At 45.3% G+C, this 26282-nt stretch overlaps 1 protein-coding gene across 17 annotated transcripts in view; it reads left to right on the top strand.

Moving 5' to 3' along the window:
• Positions 1–26282, top strand: part of FHIT (fragile histidine triad diadenosine triphosphatase) — a 1100422-nt gene that overhangs the window by 939198 nt on the left and 134942 nt on the right. For 16 of the 17 annotated variants that reach the window (XM_084634705.1, XM_084634714.1, XM_084634712.1 and 13 more), the window contains one exon: positions 11270–11338. The exons of the other annotated variant lie outside the window; for it this stretch is intronic. In XM_084634705.1, the coding sequence (XP_084490831.1) occupies positions 11270–11338 (69 nt within the window). The remainder of the gene's footprint in view (positions 1–11269; positions 11339–26282) is intronic. 17 annotated transcript variants of the gene reach the window in all.

Raw genomic sequence — 26282 nt, 5'->3', positions numbered from 1 at the left:
CCTTTTCTTTTTGCTCAGGTTAACTGTCTGAGTACAACCCTGCAGCTGAGTCCTTGGAAGCAAGGAGAAAGCAAAAGCATCATGTGACTTGCTTGGAGATCTCCCCCATTCTCCCACAGGGCTGTTTCCCTGGTCCTCTTCTGTCTCCACACCCTTTCTCTAGGTGATCCCATGCTCTCACAAAGCTTCAGCTGCCATCTCTGTTTGGATGACTCTCAAACTCTAACTTTCAACTGCCAGCCTGTCTCCCTTAATCCAATCCCCCCTGCACGTCTGACATCTCCTGCATGTCTCACCATCATTTTACGCCTAAATGACCAATACTAGACTCAGTATCTTCCCCTCCAAGCTTTCCCTCTCTCCTCTGCGCTCTCTCACTGCTGAAAGCACCACTGTCCTCCCTGCAACCCATGCCTGTGACCTCTCTGTTACTGGTGAGCCGCTAGGGCTGATTCTGCCTCTCAGTGCCGGCACCCTGTGATGGGAGCCTGTGACCAGGACCCAGGCCTGATGGGAAATACAAGGGCAGCTAATGAGGGTTCAAGGAGTTTGCTGAGAAAAAGACAGCTTGGTGAAAGCTCTCCCAGGCAGAGGGACCAGGGAAGGAGATGCTGGGTTAGAGAGGACTTGGGAAGGGGCTCTTCATACCAGCTAGATAGAAAGGCCTGATTGGAGTTACCTGCTGTGATGGACAAGGGCAGAATCCTTAAGATGCTGTAGAAAGCATCAGGTGACAGGATCTGGGTTTTGGGAAGGAGCTATTGATCCCAGCAAGGGGCTATAGGGATGGCAGAGGCAGGGATAAACCGGTTTAACATTCTTTTAATAAACCAGACTCTGAGTAAGGTTGTTATTTGCTGCATGAGAGCCCACGTGTGACTACTGGGGAGCTCAGCAAGGGGGAAAGGAGGCAGTGGTTGGGGTCAATGTAACAGGGTTACCCAACCCCCACTTCTAGGCTGGGGCCAGATCCCGCTGCTGCTGCTTCCTCTGTAGTATTTTTAAAATCCATCCACATTTCATCTTACACAGAGTGGCTGTTTCAGGGTGTCCTTTTGCCACTGCTGGCTCCCTCACTTCTCTCTCTCTCTCTCTCTCTCTCTCCTTCTTGAGCATTATTCCAGCTATAGGATCATTCCCTGGGAAAACCAGTGCTGGGGGTGGGTGACCAACCAAGAATTTGTAGATGCCTGGTCTCTAGACCTACGGAGGTGGGGCTTGCTAGAAACTGATGAATGGGAAGGGCTGCACCTTTGACGTTGTTTGCATTGCATAACAACTACTTTACTAAACCTACTAACTGACAGATAATGCTACATATTTTTATGGGCCAGTAGAGAGAGCTTTTTCTAGTAACTAACTACCTACTGGTGTTCAGAACTTTCTTTTATAGAGTTCTTTTGTTACAGGGCCAACTAATCAAGTAGTTAGTCAAGAGTAACAAATGGATATGCTATGGGAAGACCAATTTACAAGAAGGGAGAATTGCCCTATTTTTCATATTGCTATCTAAGTATTGTGTGTGTTACCCTTTGTCGCCCGCTCTCAGTCTTACTCAGAGGCTGGATATTATTCTGGAATTTTTGCTGTGAATCTTGTCAGGAGAAGCTTTTTCTCCTCCTGTAAAATCCAGTGTCTTTGGAATGGACGGCAGAAGTTCTCAAGCAAACAAGAAAGTGCTGTCAGCAAAACTGGGCTTTTTTCCCAACCACAGTCCCTTTGATTGTAACGTTGCGCCTGAGGCATATCGCAGGTGGCAGAGTACAGCTAAGTAAGGAGTGGGAAAGTGGCTTCTCCTGATCAGTGCCTTTATCTGCCAGGAAGGTTGTAATGCTTGTCACAGATCAGGGCTAGCTGTACCTCTGACCGCCGGAGAGTGCAGCCTGCACAGGGGACAGGCTCTGAGCCTCCACCTGCCTCAGTGGAATCTCACCTTTCTTTCACTCCAGACTGGGTCCCTCACTGCAAACCCCGGATACCAGCTGTGATTGCCGAGCAGGCCCAAGTGGATTTGGCTGCCCTCTGAGGCTTCCCTTTGGGGCCTGTGACCGATGTAAGAATACAGTGAGACATACCAGAAGGAATCAAAGCGTAACAAGAGAAACGGATTAAAAGCACAGAGGGCCTGTGAGCAATTGTCTAACCTAAATCTATATGCAGTGTAGTTGTAGCTATGTCAGTCCCAGGATATTAGAGAGAGATGGTGGATGAGGTAATATCCTTTATTGGGCCAACTTCTGTTGGTGAAAGAGACGAGCTTTCAAGCCACACAGAGCTCTTCTTCAGGTCTGAGAAAGGTTCTCAGTTCTGTGTGTCTTGAAAGCTTGCCTCTCTCACCAACAGAAGTTGGTCCAATAAAGGATATTACCTCTCACACCTTGTTTTACCAAAATGTAGATAGGCTTAGCTCATCCAGACACCCCCACTTCTGGGTCTGGGGGGACAGTCTGCCCCATGCCACCCTTGTGTTTCCTTCTCTGTCTTCAGGGTTCCTGTTCCCTTGTCCTTGGCCTCCTGAACCAGTTTATGCATCCCACCAGTGGTGGTTGGATGTAACTTATTACAGTTAATAGCCCCTGATGAGCGCTACAAACTCTTAGCTGGGCGATTGTTTCCTTTCCTGTTGGAAGTTATCCTTGTAACCCTGCAACGAGCCGTATAACAACCAGGCAAATGGCACACATAATAGTCATAAAATAGTACAGGGATCTTCTATATCCTTCACGGTGCCATATGTTAATGATGGCTGATTCAACACCTGTCTTTAGCATTCCATCTGTTGACAAAATCACCTTCAGCATCCACTTCTGCAAGCTATTTCTAGCCTATCAACAGACATTTCTGTAACTAGTGCAAGGGGACTGATCGGCTATTCAAACATATATATATATATATATATATATATATATATACACACACATACACACACACACCACCTTAGCTATAGGCATCACTCTGTGCATGGCTTATAATATTAAAACAAAACTCACCTGAGCAGGATGGATTATCTCTAGGAAAACAGGCTTCAGTTTTCTTGGCTAAGATTTTTGCAAATATTTTACAGCTGTTGCTCACTGGAACTCTCCTTTAGAGGTATAATTCCTACAAACGCCTGCCTCTTTGCCAGATTTCAATATTAGAGAGATTAGCACACTCTTGAATGACCTAGGCAGCCTGCCACTTCCAAAGTCACATTGAAAACTTTGCATAGTTCTGAGCTTAAGACTTCTTCATTGAAACACGAATGTTGGAGGTGGCAAAGACCTGCTGGATCTAGTCAGTTCCCTTGCCCATGCAGGCTTGTTTCTTACAGGGCATTCTGGGTGTCAAGTGATGGGGCTGTCACTGCTTCCTGTCATGCAGCCTGATAAATCTCACCATTAGTAACTGCTGTTTATTGATCATTCTTCATATTGAGGGAGCACTTAAAATGTGGTAGGTACTTTTCAAAGGTAAGGGGGGGCAGTCCCTGCCCTAGAGAGCTTGCAGTCTAAAAAGCATTACTTTCTGAAGGTCGTAAAAAAGGAGCATTTGGAGGATTTCTTCTGTGACTGGCACACGCTGGTGTTTGGAACGTAGTTATGGTTCCCTGTGCTGAATCCGAACAGAAACAAAAGCAGTAGCTAAACACACCGAGTACCGCCGGTGTATGTTCACTCATCTCTGTCCTGACATCAGGACTATGGATTGTTGTATCAAAGTCATGTGAAATCAAAGAGCACTTTTTAAGAAAAAGAAAATACAGCTCAGCAGTGATTGAAACTGTTTGGCGGAGTGGGGCAGGGCTGAGGGAAGGCCATAGGATCTAGAGATTGACCAGTTCTCTTTGCTAATTGCGGCCCTTCCAAAAAAGAGTGGGGCACGTTAATTACTCTGGGGTGGGCAGGAGGAGCATGAGCACGATTGCTCCCCCGACTGCACTTTTTTTATGAATTCAGATTGGACCTCAGCTTCCAAGGGCTGTCGATCTGTTACCTCTCCCCAGAGCTAAATTAACTGGAAGAGAACCTCGTGAACCTGATACGAGGCTCTGAGGCCAGCAAGTAACCTAATCTGACATTGCGTCGTATTTTATAGGCAAAGAAGACATAGGACCAGCTCCTGAGCGTAACTCAGCCGCAGCTCAGGAAGGAAGTTAAAAGCCACCTTTCCACCCTATCTTCTCATCTTCCCTCCCTATTCTGGAAGCTATTTGGCCATTTTTACCTGTGTAAAGTAGAGCAACTTCAGGTCTGCTCTATGTTATGCCATCTGCCCATGGCCCTAGAGTGCAGTTCAGGGATCCCAGACATAGGGATGCCACTGGTCATAGCCCTCGCCCCAGGCTGTAGATAGGAGGGAGGTGCATGAGCTGCTTTTATTATTTATTATTTCTATTACAGGAGTGCCTAGAGGCCCCAGATGAAATCAGGGTTGTTTTGTGCTGTGCTGTAAAGAAACACTTCCTGCCATGAAAAACTTGTGATTTAAAGAGACAAGACTGATGAAGGGTGGGAGGAGAAACTGAAGTATGGCGATGTTAAGTGACTTGCCCAATGTAAGTGGCAGAAGCCTGGTATAGGACAGGGCCCCAGTCGAGTGCTCTATACACAGGCCCACTCTGTCTTTGTGGCCAGGGAGAAACTTCAGATGGCTCTGCAGCATATTGTAGGGATGTTCTGTGCCATTGGAGCCTCTCAGAGCAGCCAGGGCACACAGGAAGATCTGGCACATAGTCTTTGGCCGTCCGGTGGAGTCCGATAACCAAATGTAGACCCCTATCCAGCAACGCACTAAAGCACGTGCGTAATTTCCAGCATGTGACTTGTCCTCTGGCATCAATCAACTTGATGGTTCTATTCACATGCTGCAGCTGAGCCTGTGCTTAAGAGCCTTGCTGGATCAAGGCCTTAGTGAAAGAAAAAATTAAGAAAAAAAAACAAACAATAAAACCCCACCCAGAAGGCTGTTAAATTGGATGGCAAATTAAAGACGGCGTAAGTTCCCTGTCCCAGATATTTCTCACCACATGGCACCTCCAGGTCCACGCTGCTATTTTATCACCTGATTTTCTCAGGCAAGCAGAAGAGAAGGAAACTCCTTCAGATGTAATTGCACCTTGGTGCTCCTGCTTGACTCTATTACACAAACAGTCGGGAGAATTCAGATTGTCCTCTGTGTTCTTTTCAGAGCCAAAAAACCCCCAACATATTTGGGATATCTGCAGTCAAGCGCCTGCTTTCTTACTTGGTCATGGTTACCTTGTCCAAACAACATACCCCTTGGTTTTTAAATATGGTAGATAGATTTTGTTCTACAACATATCACGTTCCATAAAGACATAATGCAAATAGTAAAGATGATCAAACCATGAAATTGTCCTACTGCTTTTAAGTGGCCCAGATGCTGGTATAAACATGGGTGGGGGTTGGGTTTTTTTAATACAATTGGCATATTAAAAAAGGGGGGATTTGATAGCTGCTTTCAACTACCTGAAAGGGGGTTCCAAAGAGGATGGATCTAGACAGTTCTCAGTGGTAGCTGATGACAGAACAAGGAGTAATGGTCTCAAGTTGCAGTGGGGGAGGTTTAGGTTGGATATTAGGAAAAACTTTTTCACTAGGAGGGTGGTGAAACACTGGAATGAATTACCTAGGGAGGTGGTGGAATCTCCTTCCTTAGATATTTTTAAGGTCAGGCTTGAGAAAGCCCTGGCTGGGATGAGTTAGTTGGGGATTGGTCCTGCTTTGAGCAGGGGGTTGGACTAGATGACCTCCTGAGGTTCCTTCCAACCCTGATATTCTATGATTCTATATCTTTTGTGTTTCTCCTTTTTAATTCTAATGGTAGGCAACCTTCCTGGGTAGAGGGTCACATTAGGAAACATTTACAATGCAAGTCATCGTGCACTGTATCTTACTGCTTTTTTCAGTCTTAGAGCTTGATTCCAAGTCCATTGAAATCAATAGGCACCTTTCCATTGACTTCAATAAGGTTTGTATCGTGTTCCTACTTGAACTGCCCAGATTGTCTGTCACTGTCATATATAGTACATATCCCAAATACACCTTGGGACACTTTTCCACAGAAATTAAAATGACTATTAAAAATAGCTCTGTTTGTCTTTATCTACCACTAGCTAGCTGATATAAGGCTATAGACAAATGGACAGAAATGCATTCAAACTTACCTGTGTCAGGTAAATATCAAGACCTGTATGTTCCAGGAGGAAAGAAATTGAATGGCAGGTTATTTACAGAATATAGTGTATATTTTAAATCGAAAGAGCACCCCAAAAGCTTTCTAGTCTCGTGAAATTTCCAGCACAACCTTTAAGCTCCATTCTCTTAAAAAGCCTTAATTTTCCAAATGTAAAATTGAAGGCCCAGTGGCACCAATGAGCAACTTTCAGCTTGCAGTGTGGTTCTGAGCAATAGATCATCAGAGAAATGATGCCCAGATGATGTATTGCACTCATACATCATACCCGCACTATCATTTTCATGATATATTAGTATAATAAACTATCAGTACACTATCACTGATGTATTACTTAAAAAACAGGTTTTAACCTACAAAAAGCATCTTCAGCTGTAACCTGATTATTATTTTTCTCCATAGTTTTCAGCATAAACAATAGGGTATTTCTCAACTTTCTCTAGGGCAGTCTAGGAAAAAAGGGAGAGGTATTCAGACTACCTTGTTAACTGAAACTTTTTCTGTAACTTCTCTCTATTCCAGTGAGCAAAGGCTTCTTATGGACTGAAGCTAACACCATATCGCAGTGTGTAAATTTCCTACCAAACAAACAGGCAAAACTATTTTGATTTTGGGCTTCAATCTACACTTGAGCCATGTGTTCTAAAAATCTTGCCGCAGTTCATCACTGGGGGTTGATTTGCAACTCAGCAAGTGATACCGGGGCAAAATCCGTATAACGCTTTGCACAAAGTACTCAGGGCTGTTTCTGGTGCCCCTAGCTCGGCCGTATCTAGGCACTGCGTATGAGGATTTGTATCATAGAATCATAGAATAACAGAGTTGGAAAGGACCTCTGGAGGCCATCTAGTCCAACCCCCTGCGCAGAACCAATCCCAACTAAATCATCCCAGCCAGGGCTTTGTCAAGCCTGACCTTAAAAACTTCTAGGGAAGGAGATTCCACCACCTCCCTAGGTAACGCATTCCAGTGTTTCACCACCCTCCTAGTGAAAAAGTTTTTCCTAATATCCAACCTAAACCTCCCCCACTGCAACTTGAGACCATTACTCCTTGTCCTATCATCTGCTATCACTGAGAATAGTCTAGATCCATCCTCTTTGGATCCACCTTTCAGGTAGTTAAAAGCAGCTATCAAATCCCCCCTCATTCTTCTCTTCCGTAGACTAAACAATCCCAGTTCCCTCAGCCTCTCCTCATAAGCCATGTGTTCCAGTCCCCTAATCATTTTTGTTGCCCTTCGCTGGACTCTCTCCAATTTCTCCACATCCTTTTTGTAATGTGGGGCCCAAAACTGGACACAATACTCCAGATGAGGCCTAACCAATGTCGAATAGAGGGGAACGATCACGTCCCTCGATCTGCTGGCAATGCCCCTACTTATACATCCCAAAATGCCATTGGCCTTCTTGGCAACAAGGGCACACTGTAGACTCATATCCAGCTTCTCGTCCACTGTCACCCCTAGGTCCTTTTCTGCAGAACTGCTGCTGAGCCATTCGGTCCCTAGTCTGTAGCGGTGCGTGGGATTCTTTCATCCTAAGTGCAGGACTCTGCACTTGTCCTTGTTGAACCTCATCAGATTTCTTTTGGCCCAATCTTCCAATTTGTCTAGGTCCCTCTGTACCCTATCCCTACCCTCCAGTGTATCTACTTCTCTTCCCAGTTTAGTGTTGTCTGCAAACTTGCTGAGGGTGCAATCCACACCATCCTCCAGATCATTAATGAAGATATTGAACAAAAGCGGCCCCAGGACCGACCCTTGGGGCACTCCGCTAGATACCGGCTGCCAACTAGACATGGAGCCATTGATCACTACCCGTTGAGCCCGACAATCTAGCCAACTTTCTACCCACCTTGTAGTGCATCCATCCAGCCCATACTTCTTTAACTTGCTGACAAGAATACTCTGGGAGACCGTGTCAAAAGCTTTGCTAAAGTCAAGGAATAACACGTTCACTGCTTTCCCTTCATCCACAGAACCAGTTATCTCATCATAGAAGGCAATTAGATTAGTCAGGCATGACTTTCCCTTGGTGAATCCATGCTGACTATTCCTGATCACTTTCCTCTCATGTAAGTGCTTCAGAATTGATTCCTTGAGGACCTGCTCCATGATTTTTCCGGGGACTGAGGTGAGGCTGACCGGCCTATAGTTCCCAGGATCATCCTTCTTCTCTTTTTTAAAGATGAGCACTACATTAGCCTTTTTCCAATCTTCCAGGACTTCCCCCGATCGCCATGAGTTTTCAAAGATAATGGCCAATGGCTCTGCAATCACATCCGCCAATTCCTTTAGCACTCTCGGATGCAACACATCCGGCCCCATGGACTTGTGCACATCCAGTTTTTCTAAATAGTCCCGAACCACTTCTTCCTTCACAGAGGGCTGGCCACCTCCTCCCCATGCTGTGCTGTCCAGTGCAGTAGTCTGGGAGCTGACCTTGTTCGTGAAGACAGAGGCAAAAAAAGCATTGAATACGTTAGTTTTTTCCACATCCTCTGTCACTAGGTTGCCTCCCTCATTTAGTAAGGGGCACACATTTTCATTGGCTTTCTTCTTATTGCCAACATACCTGAAGAAACCCTTCTTGTTACTCTTAACATCCCTTGCTAGCTGCAACTCCAGGTGTGATTTAACCTTCCTGATTCCATTCCTACATGCCCAAGCAATATTTATATACTCATCCCTGGTCATTTGTCCGATCTTCCACTTCTTGTAAGCCTCTTTTTTGTGTTTAAGACCAGCAAGGATTTCACTGTTAAGCCAAGCTGGTTGCCTGCCATATTTACTATTCTTTCTACACATCGGGATGGTTGTAGTTGGTTGTAGACTCATAGAAGTTTAGGGTTGGAAGAGACCTTGGGAGGTCATCTAATCCAACCCTCTGCTCAAAGCAGGACCAATCCCCAACTAAATCCTAGTCCAACTAGGACCCTTTGCTGTCCCTCCCCAATGACAAATACAGGAACGGGTTACAAAAAGAGAGAGAGAGAGCAGGGAAAAGAGAAAGAAAAGCCATTTTGTAGCCCCCTCCATCATGGAAAAGCCCATGCAAATGGGAGTTTGGCCTGATGCTCTTCATGTGGCTTCCCTGCTGGCAGGGGAGCCCACAGAGGGTGGCTCCCTGCTGGGAATGGCTGTCTCCAGCTCCTGAATCTCCCTTTGTACAAGTCACAGGAATTTCCCTGGGACAGCTGCTGCTGCAGTCAATGGGGCTGAATCCAAGATGGAGTTGGGCCAGACTGACTGACATGACGTGCCTAATGCTATGTGGGGAGTCAGGGAGAGAAGTGAGTTTCTAACTGACTGCAGAGAAGTTACACCAGGGAGGAGTTTGGGTCTCTGCATCCGAGTGTCCCCACTGTGAACGGATAACGATACTTAGCTACCTGTTGGACTGGGGGAGAGGAGAGGAACTGTTAAAGACTCAAATTGGAAAGCGTTATATAAATGCTCAATATTCCATGGCTGTGATAGAATTTCCAGTATAGGCTCAGATGGGTGCCGTGGAGATATCTGAGAGAGAGATTGTGAGGTTTCCTGCTGTGGCCACAGATGGACAGGCTGCTGCAGCTGGACTTTAATTCTTTCTCTCTCTGTCCCCCGGCCCTTCCCCCCCCCCTTGCATTCTCTAGCTCTCTCATCGAGAGGCATATTTGAACTTTGGGACTTAGTACTGGTGCAAACAAATAGGTAATTAGCAGTATCTGTGATAGGCTTCCTGATTGAATTTAGAGCCAGCTGGCGAAAGGCTTTCAATCCTGTAGGAGTTTCTCTCAGTTGGTCTGCATATGCATTCACCTTAGCACTTCTTCTTGGATGCAGAAATACACTGTGGTAGCCTGGCTTGCTCTTTGCCAGTCTATTCATGCACAAGGTTAGTCTTAAGCTCTCCACAAGCTCAGGTGTGAGATTCTTAGCAGTAATAATTATTAAATGATGGGGGTTCACTTTGAATTTTATCCCCTTGTTTTCATTATTTGAAATTATTTATTTACCCATCTTTCCCTGGAGTTCATGATCAAATACAGCCCCTCTCTCTCCATAGTACAACAGGGCCAATCTTAGTCGAGCAGTTGATGTCAACAATACCTCACACCTCTTGGAGGCAGCTAGTGCAACTGCATCCAGGAAGAGACGCTTTTGTGGGAGGGTGGTGCTCGCAGCTACCAACACCGAGGTTCTGCCAAATATGGAGGGAGCTTTAGGGCCCAATCCCATGTCCATTGAAGACAATGGAAAGACTCCCATTGACATCATTCATTTCCACCAGTTTTGCAGAGGACTGTTGCGCTCTGTGACTGCTCTGGCCAAACGCCCTTTCTGGCTATGCTCCTCCCTTAACTCTTCGTCCTCATAAGGGTTGTGAGCACTTTGCACTCCCAGAACCTGGACACCCAGTGGGTTTTATGCCACCAGGGTCCTCCATCACAGATTGTACCAGCGACGTTCAGGTTCCACTTTCTTGGAAGATGATGTAAAAGCAAAACTTTTACGTGTCTTTTTCAGCCTTGCAAAGTACATGCTGTTAGGCATTCTGTACATTGCCATGTGTCCTCCCCATAATACCACTGCTACCTGAACAGCTGAGTCTGAGGAGAATTTCGTTTATCCCATAGTCTTCTCAGAATACTGCTGAGCCAATACTGTGTAACCCTGCCCCTGCAGCCCCCCGGCTTACACCTGCTGTCTACCTTCTACTGCAATCCGAAGTTGGCAAATTCTTATTCCTGTCAGTTTCAATGTCACAACAGTCAGCTTTAAAATATGCTGTCATTTCAGAGCACTGGCTAAATACAACTCAGACTGACAACTCTGAATAATTCCTAAACTTTCTGGCATTTCACTCAAATGCTCATATTACAGCAAAGTTGCTTTCTCATGTTTTTCATCTTATGCAGTCTCTGAAGATTTGCAATACAGTTATAGAACAGGTTAACATTTTTTTGACTCTGAAAATAATACAGTGGGAGCCAGTGTGTAGTAATAGGATGTCAGGAAAACATCACTGTCAGCCTACAAAAATTATCTAGATAATCACCATTGTTTGTTGTTTTTGAATTTTCAGCACGTTCATGTCCATGTTCTTCCAAGGAAGGTTGGAGACTTCAGCAGAAATGACAGTGTCTATGATGAGGTAGGTCTCATAGATCTTATTGTTAGATCAAAGTGGGTGTCAGCTTAATCAACTTAATGAGCCAGGTCTTGCCCTAGATAAACTGGCAGTATTTAAAGTGAACTCCACCAAATTTGACTTTTTTAAACTGCTGGCAAAGAATCTGGCAATTACGGAACACCAGGCAGGATAGTGTATGGATTTGCAAGCGAAGGATCAAATTATGCAATGCATAAGGCTGTAAAGAAGTGTTGGGCGACCCGTCAAGCTCATGTGCGCTACCCTTGCTGTGAGTAGTTGTACAGGGGAAGACACAGTCTCACGTTCTGTCCCCCATGCATGCAAGCAGGAGTGGGAAGGTCGGGGTGGGGGAATGGGCAGAGTTTTGCACCATGCCCCAACACGGGGTCAGCATAGCTGCGCCAACACTGTGAGGAAAATACCTTTTGCTCGCCATAGACCTGGTGCAGGGTACTTCCCCCTCAGAGCAAAGAGAAACCCTGGCGGCTGATTACCAATCTCAGAGTCACTGTCTGCCTCCTGGCCTGCTCCAGGGGCCGCACAACAAAGCAACACCCTTTGCTCGGGGCTTGTGGCAAGCTCATAGTTCAGCCCCAGGGATCAAAATTAATCAGAATAGATGTGTGTGTCTTTGATATATGTATGCATGTGGCTCCGATTGCAGGATTGGAGCCATAATCAATTACATTTTTACGTAATCCCTGTGTTTTTTTTAAAGAACATTTGTACTAGGCATTACTACTTTCCCAGCTGATAACAATCTGAATGAGTTAAATGAAAATTGTAATCAACGCACTTTTGTGTATGTTTCTTGGTTGCTTGGTAAGAGATTGCATCTTAAATATACAAACTGTATTCCTTCCTGGAAATTATTAATGCCAACTTTTTTCAGCACCATGCCATCTGTTTTAGGACGAATTCATGATATTTTTCTGCTGTTGCACTTTTTTTCCTTTTGTGATGTGCCTGTGCTGATGCTTCCCTATAGAATGTTATTTACACGATGAAAAATGTGATGCCATGTTTTGGATCCTCTCTAAATGTTATGGCTAGGTACGATGATTATGGCAGCTTGGACAATAATGTGTATGTGAGAGTTATGGGGTAGATGGGGGCTCTGACCCTGGAAAACACATGTAACCAACAATGCACAAGTAGACCAAATGAGTTCATTATGGCAGTACTTGTGTACCGCTGTGATTAAAGGAATATCAGCAAACTTGAAATCTAATCCATATTTTTAAAAGGTGTTAAAAATAGTTTTAGATACTACACTAGTCCCTAAGTTCCTCTGCCTTTTTTTAGTTTTGTTTTACAATGACATTTTCCAGTTTTTAAAAATAAAACCCACACAAGCAGGTAAAGCTTAGGGTATGTCTACACTACCCGCCGGGTCGGCGGGTAGTGATCCATCTATCAGGGATCAATTTATCGCCTCTAGTAGGATCTTTCACATGTGTCGATCTTTGACAGGTCAGCAGATCACTATGTATTGGCAGGCTGCAGCTCTGTAACAGATAGACTGCTAACTGGGGAGATAAGGCTCTTGGAGTGTTCTTCAGATCCCAACTCCTCTGGAACATAGTCTGAGGTCAATCAATAGCTTGGTTGTAAGTGTGGTTTAGTTTACATATGGGAGGCTGATAAATGTAGCTATATTTTGGATTGCAAACGTAGACAGTATTCTGTAATTGCTCCAAGGCCCCATTCACATCTAGCCTGTGTATACATGCTGCTCAGCCTACTTATCACAATCCAACAAAGCATTTTGGCAGGGACATCTCATTAAAGTGTACACCAAACCCAGCCATAGTGCAAGATAAGCAAATGCTCTGTAACTATTGTGTAGGATTCTCCGCAAAGTCCTGCTCACAGCTTTGGTTCAACACAAGCTAACGTAAGTCTCCAAAGTACCTTTAACTGGTTTAGAGCCTTCCAGACGGTGACACGTTGTCATCTGTTTATGCTCAGTAGATTGCTGGCAAGTCCCATGACACTCTTCGCTCTCTGACAATTGAAGAACGTGCCCAGATGTTGAGGCATCAGTCTCTAGGATTTCTGGAGACAAGATGTTGGAAAGGAGCTGCATCCTCTTGATGTCTCCCCCTCCTCTCCCCAGTTGGCTTGGGAATGAATATCTCTGTTGTTGAGTAACAGTTTGAGCAGAGGAATGGGAATCAGGACTTCAATAGGTTGAGCTCCATTAGGTAAATCTTATTTATCCTGCATTTGGGTGTGAGGCTCAGCGATTCCGTCTCCTGACAGTATTTTAAGGTATAAGGGGAATATTTAAAGGTAACAGATAATGTGTCTGTGACAGATGCAATTCCCTGTACTTTGGGAGATCTCACTGAATTAGGTTTAAGTATTTTTGGAGTCCAGTGTATTAAATGCAAAGGTTCTGTAATATTGTGGGTCTGGGTGATCAAAGAACTATATTGGACAATGTGGCAGACAATGAACTGTTGGGACAATAGTGTGAAGTGGAATTCCTGGGAAATAGCTAGGAAAAGGTAAATGCAGTCTCTCCCCCGCACCGCCGGCCTCTGGTTATGCAAAAACCCAGCACTTTGAAGCTACGCCCTGAAGGAAGGACAATTGTTTGCTAATTACCTGTTCCCAGTGCCCCAAGATCAAAGGGCCAAACTGTATAAAGGAGGGACTCTCAGATTTACGCAGGTGGCCGTTCTGAGCTAACAATTGTTATGAGCTTGTAACCACAGAAAACTGTTGGTGGGTCGAAGGACGGATCATCTGCCAAAGCCACGACTGGAGCTGGGGATGCGGGGACCTGTGGCAAGCTATTAGCATGCATACAGTATGTATTAGCATGCAGTATGTTTTCTCCTGAATGCTTTTATCTTCAGAATAAATGTGCTTGCTTAGAAAGAATTGTGTGGTGGATTAACTGTGGGCAATTACACTGTTTATAGCCTCTGAGAAGAAAGCAATGCAGGCCCACTAACTTACTGTGGAACACACAGTGAAGGCAGGAAACTGTGCAGCCTGGAAATACTGCAGTCAGGAGGTAGAGAGAGATGTGTGTCTCTACCCAAGAGGGGGGATGGCTGAGGAGCTCGGAGCCTAGAGTGAATGCCCTGGCTTGTCCATGGAGGGAGAATACAGGTGCAGTTGCCCTGAATTGTGACAAGTCTTTATTGCTTGGTATGTTTTTTGGGATTGACCAATAGGCTGTGTTGGATGAAGCCTCTTGTTCTGGTTGCACATTTACACTTTCTTTATGATTCAGTGTTGGAAAACTTAATCACAAAAGAAGAGAAAGAAAAACATCCAATGCCCAAATGCCTTTCCTGACATGTTTCCTCCAATAAGTCACTTGAATTAGGCGTATATATCTCAGTGCATTCTTCAGAAGCCACTGCTTGATTTCTTTTAAATATTTATAGAATCATTAGTAACGAAAAAACCTACTAGATTTGGACCATTTTGGCTGAGGAATACACTTCCCCTCTGTCTCTGCAGTGAGACTCCCTGGGATTTGTTTATTTCTTGGGGACTGCTAATGAACGAGTCCCCAACATGCCACTTTGTCACAGTGAAGAGTAAAGGCATGTTTTTTTAATCCTCCCATCTTCCTGAAATTATTTGGAGCCCAACCCTGCAGACAACGTACACATAACTGTTAAGTTTCTTTCCTAAAGCAATTACAGGATCAGGCCCTTTATATTTTACTCTTGGTTTATAGCCATTTCATATCAATCTTGAGGCATTCTGATCCATGAATTCTGTTTGTTTCTTGAAGATTGGAACTGCAGTGGAAGATCTGGATGGCTATTAGGAAAAGGCTTTAATCAAAACACATGCATATTGTCACCTGTATTTCTTTCATTTGGTTTAAAAGAGAATGAGATCTTTATATTTAACCATCAAGGAATTTAAGGGAGTTAGATATCTGCTTTACAATAGAGGATTGGTTCTTTTCTGCTGTGAAAGTATGACACAAAAGATTGATTCAGTTGTGCATCAATGGATATACTCTACCAAAGAGCTACATTCTGTGTTGATTTAATGAGCGTGAGCACTATGTAACTATCAGAGGTGACTATATTAAAGACCTTGAAGACATTATCCTGAAATGTCTCTCCACTCTCAGAGCACCTCGGTTAAGGAGCACTATGTGTTTGTATAACCTCTAACACAGTGGAGCCCTGATCTCAGTGGAAGCCACTAGCTGTTACTATAATAAAAATAATGATCATCCTGCCTTAGGTTGAGGGTGATAACACTCTTACTGCGGTGGGTGTGGGGCTCTCCAGTGCTATGCATAGAGAACAGAAAGAAACAGGCTTGTGTTACCATCATTATTAATGAATGTCGAGGTTGGCTTGACAGCCTTGGCGACTGGAGATTGCCAGCATTGTCCATCCAATGGGTGACTCAGCCTATTTTGAAGGAGACCTCTCTAGAGGAGTGAATGAAACTCAGTCTACCTGTCAATGAGATCCTCAGTATCTACCAGTGCTGCTAGAAATGGTGTCATTTAGCACCTATGATGTGTTTGGGGATGAAGAACCCTGTGTACTCTCACTCTATCCTCAGTAATTGGACTGAGACCACCATCTTATTTCCATAAACAGTTACTACCAATGCAAACCATATTCAGAGCAGTTAATTTCAGGTGAAAGGCTCTGTGTCTGTAACCGGACTTACTTTCCCCCATTCCCAAGTTTCTAGTCTCTGTCTAGATAGAAGCTCCTTGCCTAGATTGGTGAGAAATGCAAACATGATGGGAAAAGGGGAACGCAAAAACGAGAGAGCCACTGAGACTCCAGTCCCCAGACGCTCTTCGGGATCAAATACACCTAAGTTAAAGGGCTGGGCTGGTGCTGCTGCTGAGCCTGCTGCATTGTACCTCATCCAAACTAAAGTCTGAATTAGTCCATGACTTGGAGATTTTGTAAAATGCTTAAAGCAGCAGCAGTATTCCGGCTGCACCATCTGTTGTTCTCCTCCCCCTGATATTCAGACCGACAGCAAGAGAATCACTTCGGGAACGATGTTTTGACTTGCTGATCTCATTCAGCACATGGCATTCAATCATTTCAGCACACAGGAACACCTTGTCGTGTTCAGTTGCCATTCTGGAGGGTAAAGGAAGCAGCTAAGCATAATTCTCCACAGCGCTCTAGCTTCCTTTTCAACCAGGCCAAACTGGAGGACAATGGTGAATCCGCAAGCTTAGCCAAACAAACCTAGAGTTCAGATCTCCAGTGAGTGGTTTGTTGTAGCTTTGACTGTCACGCATCTAGGTGCTGAAGTGCTGACAGAAGCTCTTGTGCTGCCTCGTTATGTTTAAAGCCCAGTGGAGGACTCGTTAAAAGCGCACAGTTGTAGAACCTCCTGAAAGCAGCTTCCCACTTTACTCTTCAAGGAAAGTTATTTAAGACCTGATTCAGTGCCCACTGAAGTAAATGGAAAGACTCCCAACAATGTCAGTGGGCATTGGATGAGTCTCTCCATGAAAATTAACAGCATGCAGAGTTAATAAGCTGAAGTCCTGAGTCCATTCCTCAGGGTTATACAGTACCTTATGGCAACATACTGTTGCCTGCTGGTAGATCAATCTGCTACAGTCTAAACTCTCTAAGGGCCAGATTCTTCCCTATTTACATCTTGTGCAAGTCCATGTGGGTGAGACAGGACAGAATCTGGCTCTAAATGGGTGCACTAGAGGGCAAAGGAGCTCTACCTAGGGAGGTGGTGGAATCTCCCTCCTTAGAAGTTTTTAAGGTCAAGCTTGACAAAGCCCTGGCTGGGATGATTTAGTTGGGGATGGGTCCTGCTTTGAGCAGGAGATGGGACTAGATGACCTCCTGAGGTCCCTTCCCGCCCTGATCTTCTAGGATTCTATTTTCCCCCAGTGCCTACCTCTCTATTTTCATCTTGGTGGAAATGTCTTCTTCCCATAGGCTGTGAACTTCATTCTGGTCTTGCCAAAATAATTCTTCAAAAAAACATTTCCCTTCTAACTGACAAGGCATTTTCTGACTCTTCCACTAGCCAATGAGCACAGGTCGGTCCTTTCTTCATCTGCCTTGGGATAATGCAAAGAATTGAGGGAGTCAGTTCAGTAAACTGAACTGCACCTGGTTATGCAGAAATACATTCATCTGAGGATACGAAAGTAGGAGTCATATAGTCTTAGTGTACTTCCCCATGCAGCGATTTATTACTAGGGTGTATGGGTACTTGTGTAATGTCCCTGTCACATATGGTGGTTGTTAGGGCTGTGGAAAGCTCAAAATTTCAGAGTAAGGAGTTCAGTTCAGCGAAGTGAAGAATATCCAAATTATGTATACTGCTTGAACCTATAGAACTGAAGACTGAAAATCAAATCATCTGGAAATCTCAAGGAAAAAGGCTCTCCTGAGATTTGTGGGCCTAGCTGTAAACACTGTGAGAACATCCTTTCTCATGGTATTTTAGCATATCCACTTCTGGTCTTGGAATATGTAATGTACCGAGGGCCTAATATTCTGGTATTTTCCTACATTATCTAGTATTTGAGATTGCTTCCACTTTTACTGATGCTACTCATCGTGTTCTCAGTGAACCATGAGGCTTATCCTATCATGCTGTAATGGTCTCACATTTTGACATCCTTATCATGAGTGCAGTAGCAAAGTGGCTGGCAACACATCTGCATATTTCTTAAGTGCATCCCACGTCCATAAGCCAAAACGGACACATTTTTCAATCGGTAAATGGAATTCCACATCTTAGCATCGTATGTATTTCCCTTGATGGAAACTCCACTGTCTCTGATATTTTTTGCCCTTTCAGAGCTTGCATGATATTAGCCAATCCAATATATGAAATCTCTAAGACCTTACTATACTTTCTGTGTATTGTATACACAACACATCTTAACTCAGTAGCTCAGTGGGTAATAGATAGGCAGGATAAACATCATACCCAGGTCTGATTAACAGTCACTTATTTTCCTGAAATCTCCCTTCCATCAGCTCTGGAGATGTCAAAGAGAATCATCCTGACCATAGAAACAAATTAGATGTCATTAGAAGACTCTGTATTAAAACAGCTATTCTTCATGATCACATACATGCCCTTTATACCTTGAATTTGTCTGGAAGGTAATGTACATTTGGCATTTTACATATCATCATGCAGTCTAATGGCCCTCTAGCCCATCTGTCTCTCTGAATTCCATCACTGCTTTTATTGCTTCTCACCCTTTGCTGACTTGGTTCTGCTTTAGCAGCCTGGCTCCAAGGTTTCACCATTCTTTCACTTAAGGTACAAAATGTTAGCTTGAAGCCATTGCTTATATTTAGGCTTTATTGTAATGGAGAGGAGTGCTTTGATATGATCAAAAAGAGCAAAAGAGCTCTTGCCCTCTCCCCACCAGGATATGTGCTTTGTTTGCCTTTTAGAGTATTTCCTGACCTTGACAACAAGTCATTGGCAAGCAAGTTAGTCACAAAGACAAGCTACTGATCAGGAGATTAGTGCTAACATGATCTCCAAGGCTGTTTACTTTGCCTGTTCTTGGAATTACTCAATAGCTCAGGTTTCAGAGTAGCAGCCCTGTGTCTGTACCCGCAAAAAGAAAAGGAGGACTTGTGGCACCTTAGAGACTAACCAATTTACTTGAGCATAAGCTTTCGTGAGCTACAGCGCACTTCATCAGATGCATCCGATGAAGTGCGCTGTAGCTCACAAAAGCTTATGCTCAAATAAATAAATTTGTTAGTCTCTAAGGTGCCACAAGTCCTCCTTTTCTTTTTTCAATAGCTCAGGTGCTTCTTGTATATTGCAGTTCCCCAGGGATTTCCCTACACCTCACCCTTCCCCAACATCCCCCACCCCCAGTTTTGTGAACTAGTTACATGCAGTGTTGCCAAATTAGTGATTGTTTGGAAATTTGAATTGAAATTGAAACATTAATACACACTTTTAAAGCATATAAAGTGTATGATAAAATACGTGTATCTGAAAAAAGTATAATAGATTTCAAAAGTATGAACACAGACGAGCTTCCTTATACAGCTGTTGTTTTTTATGACCATGTCAGTGCATTCATTTCGGTGAAGTTAGCTAACCTAATAATTTCAAATTATGAATTGTAAGCAAAGTCTAAATGAGCTCTCCCTGACAGCTAGTGATGGGCTGGGGAGAAAGGCTTCAGGACCAGATTGTATTTACAATAATAATCTACCTAGGTATCCAGCAAACAGAGCTTTGTTGCCCAAGTGATAGATTTTGGCTGGGGTTGGGTTACAAATCACTTGAATGCAGGGGTGGTGGGAAGGGACATAATGAAATGTTGTTGTTCTTATTGTAGGAGTAAAGGGCAGTAGAACTTAGCCCATGCTGATTGAGGGCATCAAGAGAGAGGGTGGGGGCAGGTGTTTTGCTTGATGGTCTGTGTGGTGGAGCGGTGCCCCACCCCCATGCCAGATTGGGCTACAACAGACCAGAGCAGCTGCGCAAGGCGGCAGCCAATCAGAGAGGCCCTGTTAGAGAGCCAATCAGGGCCAGTATTACAGCCAGCCAATCAGGGCTAGGCTAGGCCCTATATAAAGGCTGCCCAGGAAGGGAGCAGGCAGTCTCTCCCAGGCCATCAGAGGGTGAAGGTCTGTCTCCTGTGTGAGGAGACTAGCACGAGGGACAGCGCAGTGTTGGGCAAGCGGGGGGAGCAGAAGGGGACTCCAGCCTGGTACCTGCTGGGCTGCGGGCCCTGAGAAAAAGTGCCTAGCCGGTGCAAAGGGTCCAAAGTGGAAATGGCCCAGGGAGAGAGATGGACAAAGGGAGAGAAGGAGGGCAGGCAGGAAGGCTGCTGCCAAAGGGTCCCTGGGTCAGGACCCAGAGTAGAGTGTGGGCCTGTTTCCCCCCCCCCCTTGCACTTCCAACTGGCCATTTGGAGTGGCCATCACGGACAGCACCAGACCCCTGCCAAAAGGGGTTAGACTTTGGGGTGTGGTTGGCCATTGTGGCTGTGGCAAAGAGAAGGACTGCTGATAACACCAAACCCCTGGAAGGGGGTGAAACTAGAGCAGAGGGCAGTGTCCTGAAGAGGATGCTGCAAGCTGGGAGCAACGCGGGTGGAGACGCCAATCTAGGGCGAGAGATGGATGGGACACCACTGTCAGAGGGCTTTCCACATGAACTGAGCTAATTCCCAGGGTGAACAGCAGGAGGCGCTGTGGTGGCCCCCAAGCCATAGTTTGCCAACCCGTCAGTCTGCCTGAAACACAAGTACTATTTGACATGCCCCTCGCCACTGTTTAAAGACAGAGCTGATTAGGCTCCATAGATCAGAGGTTGGCAAACTATGGCTTGGGGGCCACATCCGGCCCTTCAAATATTTTAATCCGGTCCTTGAGCTCCTGCCGGGGAGTAGGGTCGGGGGCATGCTCCTCACAGGTCCTGGAAGCAGCAGCATGTCCCCCCTCCAGCTTGTATGTGTAGGGACAGCTATGGGGCTCTGCATGCTGCCCCCCACCACAAGTGCTGCCCCCACAGCTCCCATTGGCCAGAAAACAGGGCCAATTGGAGGTACAGGGGTGGTGACTGCAGACAGGGCAGTGCACAGAACCCCCTGGCTGCGCCTCCACGTAGGAGCCGGAGGGGGGACATGCTGCTGCGTCTGGGAGCTGCTTGAGGTAAGTGCCGCCCAGAGCCTGCACCCCGATCCCCTCCCGTGCCCCAACCTCCTGCCCCAGCCCTGATCCCCCTCCTACCCTCCAAACCCCCCGGTCCCACCCTCCTGCACCCCAGAGCCCTTACCCCCCACCCACACCCCTGCCCCAGCCTGGACCCCCCTCCCGCACCCTGAACTCCTAATTTCTGGTCCCACCCCAGAGCCCATACCCCCAGCCAGAGCCCTCACTCCCTCCTGCACCCCAATCCCCAATTTTGTGAGCATTCATGGCCCACCATACAATTTCCATACCCATATGTGGCCCTCAGGCCAAAAAGTTTGCCCTCCTCTGCCATAGATAGTCTTTTGGTTTGTTAATTGACCACTACAGCTGAAATCACGGATAAGCAGGTCTAAGTGCTTAGACCTGCTGTGGGACAGTGTTTCTGTGGAAGAGACGGCCCAGTCTGCACTAGCAGCGAAGTTCCCCCACTGGTGGAATCTCAACAGACCAACTCGCAGAGGTCACAGTGGCAGGTGACAGCAGAAGGTGACGGCGCAGGGCCATTGGCAACAGAGCGATGGAGTGAACGGTGGCACAACGAACAACAGTGGCCAGAGTGAACAGTGAGCAGCTGGAGGAACGAGCAAAGTGCCGCCTTGCCCCCCACCTGGGAGGTGAACTCATGCGAAAGCACCTCGGAACTCTGAATCTCCACTGACCAAGGACAACACCGGTGAGTGTTAATGAGGTTGTTAAGAATGCTGGAGACACAACACAGTTCATGAGAACAAACATGGCTGTGGCATCCTACTTTCTATTTAAGCAAGAGATACCACACGCTACAAACTGGAGGCCAATGTTAAGTGCATTGTCACTTGAATGCAGGGGCGGTGAGGGAGCTGAAGTCCTGAAGTTGAACATTGGTTCCGAACAAGACCAGCAAATGCTCACTGTCTTTCTGCAAGAAACTCAGCTGACTGGCTAGACGCATGTGGTGCAACAGTGAAAGATTCAACAGTTGAAAAAGTGAAGAACTCTCTCCCCACATTCAAAAAATTTGCATACACGGCTGATGAATGCACCAGTGCAAATGGGCATCAAGTATTAAGTCATTGTGTACGTTATCTTGAGGTCAGTGGTAGGCCAGTAGATGCATTTCTAGATGTTCAAGTAATAGACACTTCAGCTAAATCTGTGACAACCCACATTTTAGATGAGTTAAATGCTTGTCAATTGGACCCCAAACAGATGGCAGCTTGTGCATTTGATGGAGCTGCAAACTTCTCTGGAAGACATGGTGGAGCACAAACTTTGCTCAGAGAAAAGTTTAACCCTCATCTCCCCTATACACACTGCATAGGCCATCTACTCCAACTAGCGCTAGTACGAGCTGCAGACTCTTCAAAAGACATTTTAAAAAGCTATAAATTTAATGTGCTCATTATATTCCTTTTTTCAGCAAGAGTCCAAAAAGACTGACTATCTTGGAAAATATAGAAGATACAGTGGGACTGAAGTTCAAATTAGTCCAACCTGGGAAAACCCTCTGGCTTTCTCAAGAGTGATCCTTGGCTGTTGTCTTAAAATTACTCCAGCCATTATTACTGGCTTTGGAAAGTATCTACGAAGATGGGATGGATCTAAGTAGTGAGGCTGGTGGATTACTTTTCCTACTATGTTTGGAGAATACTATTGCCATTCTCTGTCTTGTAAGTCTACTGTTGAAACCACTTGGGTCATTAAACAATGCCATCCAAGAATCTTCTACAACAGTAGTAGATCTTTGTCCAGCAATAGAAGCTACATTTGGATCAATCAGAGAGCTATCCATTGAAAAAGTACTGGAAGAAGCAAAGACTTCAGTCCAAAAGTTGACCAATGAAAACATTTATATTGAATCCTTAAGTGAAGAGGACAAGAAGTGTTTGTTAAGTGGCAGGTGAAGACAACTGAAAAAGTACACAGACTTGATTCTTAAAAATCTATGACAGCAACTTCTAGATTCTACACAACCTCTATGTAGCTTTTACAGATCTCTGTCCTATAAAACACTAACAGTTGAGTGGAGTGAGGCACTACCAGCCATGGAGCTGCCATGTGCTCAGGACAGAATAGAGAATTGGCACACTCAGTGGAATATTGTACGACAAATGAATGAAGATTTGACCTCAGCTTGACTATCATAGATAGTGACTTTTAGCTCCTGTGGTAGAGGCTCATGCACTAAGCTCCAGAGGTCCCTGGTTCAATTCCACCCGTCAACAACCAGGGTCCATCGGCGTTACATTTGCATAGCTTTGCAGTGCAATATTTCCTCTCATGCTATTGCTGGGACGACTGTTTGATGCTGCCAAAGGGAAGGGAGACTGAAGCCCGGGATACCGTCTGGCAGCTCGTTTTACCAGGTTTTCCCCCACGGAAGCAAGTCAATGCAAACTAAATTAGTTTAACACAAAAATAATAGGAGTGAGGGGAAGCACTGGCAGTTTAGAACCAGCTGCCACTGATGTAGCTGATTCCTTTTAATTTGGGATAACCCGTTCTCCCTGTTCTTCACCCTGAGTCCCATCAGGACGAGTACTAATGGTGAGAGAGGCCTAGCCTATGCCTCATTAGGGTGACCATATTTTTCCAAAGGGAAACCAGAATGCCTCATGGGGTCGGCCCCAGGCCCCCTACTCTTTCTCCCCAGCGCAAGCGCGTCCACCCGTGGGGCCGGCCCAAGGGCCTCCTCCCCCATCCCCTCGCCCGTCCACAGGACTGACCTGAGATGCCCCTCTCTCTCCCCTGCACATGGGGCTGGCCTGAGGACCCCTGCCGCCTGCCCATGCACAGCTGACCTGACCCGAGCTGCTCTTCCGAGTCCTGCCTCCCCCGCAGGGCTGACATTACCACTTCCCCGCCCCCCTCCCCCCCCACAGACCTCCATTCCTCCGTGCACTGCTAGTGGGCAGTGTGTGGGTGGGAAGCAAGAGTCCAAGACCAACATGCCCTGGACAAGCCCTGTGCATGACCCTGCGAGTAGCTTAGAAAGGGGTCTTCTAGTATTCGCTCAAGAGGCTTGGAGCTGTAAGCAGCGAATCTGTCTCCGGTTGTTTGGCTCCCCCTGGGCTCAAGGAAAGGGGACTTGGTTCCTTCTTGGTAAATAAACAAGATTGTATCAAAGAAAATACTTGGCTCTCTCATCAGTTTTCCCTCCTAACTGGAGCAACCCACAACACCCTGAATTTGGCCAACCACTTGAGTCAAAAGGGGGGATGATGACTCACTGCTTGCTTTCCAGGGACGAGCATCCACATAACCAAAATCACCACCAAAGCTGATCCTAGCTGGCAGCTGGGTGGGCTGCGTCAGCAGTGAGACCAACAACGAAGCAAAGTGGAGGCATATTAGTAGGGCGGGTGGAGAATCTTTCGCTGCCCATAATGTTCTGACTTGACTTTGGGACAAATAGACGTCTCCTAAGATTTATTTACCAATAACTGCAAGGCCAAGGTCATTACTTTTTCCAATGGGAAAAGAATAACAAAAATGTAAGTGAAAAGTGGGTATTTTCCCTTCCCTTTGCCTCCCCCCATCTTTCATAGATTCCAAGGCCAGAAGGTATCAGTGTGATCATCTAGTCCAACTTGTATCAGAGGGGGTGCTCCACCCCTGCTCCGCGCTGAGGCCTTGCCCCCAAATCTGCTTCTACCCTCAAGACCCCACCCTCATTCCACCTCTTCCCATCTCTGATCCCCACACCGCCCCACCCCTAGGCCTCCACCCACCTGCTGCTTGCTGCTCTCCACCCTCCCCCAATTCCCTCCCTGAGCCACCAGACAGTTTATCAGCAGCACTGCCAAACAGCTGTGGCAGGTAGAAAACAGTAAATAAATGTGAAAATGGGATTTTCCTCCCCCCATCCCACTTTCACACTCCCACTCACTGTTTTCCAACTGTTTTACTGTTGGGGGGGAAAAAAGAGGGGGAAGTAAAATAATGGAGAGAGTGAGGGAAAACGCCAACAATCCAGACACTGAAAATAGACACTGAATTTATTTGGATTCCAAAAATCAAAATGAAATAATGATCCTTTTTTTAGTTGAAACAAAAGGTTTCCTTTGGACATTTTTGAAATACAAATGTTTGTTTCAAAATGTTTTTTGAAATTTTTCATTTTATTTTGTCTCAAAACATTTGAAAGTGGGATTATTTTGTGGGGGAAACATATCGTTCTGGTCTGTAAGAGATTGATAGTCTTTTGTTCATTAACAATGTGTTTTTCTTCTGGCAAGTTCTAATAATAATAATACACTGTCACCACGTTTCCAGTTTTCAATATGCTGCAGGATTTGAATTCACAGTGCATAACTGCATAACAAGAGTGGTCAGGGAACCTTTGGGCCTTCAGTTTTCCATTGGAATCTGAACATTTTTGAAAATTTCCCTTGTTTGCTGGATATTTTGGCTGAAGCGATCAGCAGTCAAACAGTGTTAATGTTTAAATTGTCATCTTTAAGGCTTCCTGGGAAACACCTCTTTGAGATGTTTCCATCTCTCAGAGCTCTTGTTTCAGGCTCTCTGTAGACTCACAAGGACAACACTCTAAATTAGAGTTTTGGTTAGAGATAACAAAAAATGTGACTGCATTTATTAGAGACAAAGCTCAGTGTCATGAATTAATACTGCACCTAGTGTATTTAAAAAGGTAGATAAAGTATTCATTGGTAAAGAAAGCATAGTCAGATTCTGCATCTTCAGTGTCCTGCTTTAAGGGGGACTCATCTATGAAAGGCAGATGTGCAAAATAATTCTGGGAAGAATAATTATGCAATATGGCTTCTCATTCTACTGGCATATTTTTAAAAAAACTCATTCTTCTCTGCATAACACACTGCTCTTCCAGCTCTGGTGCTGCAATTGGATCCATGTGTTTGGGCTGCTGGGTCTATGCAGAGCCCCCACCAGTCAGGACCAACAATGGTCCGTGCAGATCTGATTACAGATCAGGGCCATAGGTGGAAGGCTGCAAGGGAAATGTGTATAGATTCTTAGTCTGTGCTGGATTTTGTTCACTTGGGTACTATAAAGGATATCTCACAAGAGGAAGAATTGCTGGCCTGTTGAGTACTGAGTATATATGGGTAAATAGGACTGCTTTTCAGCTTCAGAAAGGAGATAGTTATCAAATCATTGACAAGGGAATATTTAGATTGATACAGTGTCAGGATAATTACATACAATTTGGTTTTGTTTAAATATCATAACCAGTATTGTCTGATTCCTTTCCACTTTAAGGTTTGATTTGAGCACTACAATGCAGTGCTTTCCTG

This window comes from Lepidochelys olivacea (assembly GCF_965140295.1).
Source record: "Lepidochelys olivacea isolate rLepOli2 genome assembly, chromosome: 7".
Lineage (NCBI taxonomy): Eukaryota > Metazoa > Chordata > Testudines > Cheloniidae > Lepidochelys > Lepidochelys olivacea.
This window is presented reverse-complemented; position numbering and strand designations above follow the sequence as displayed.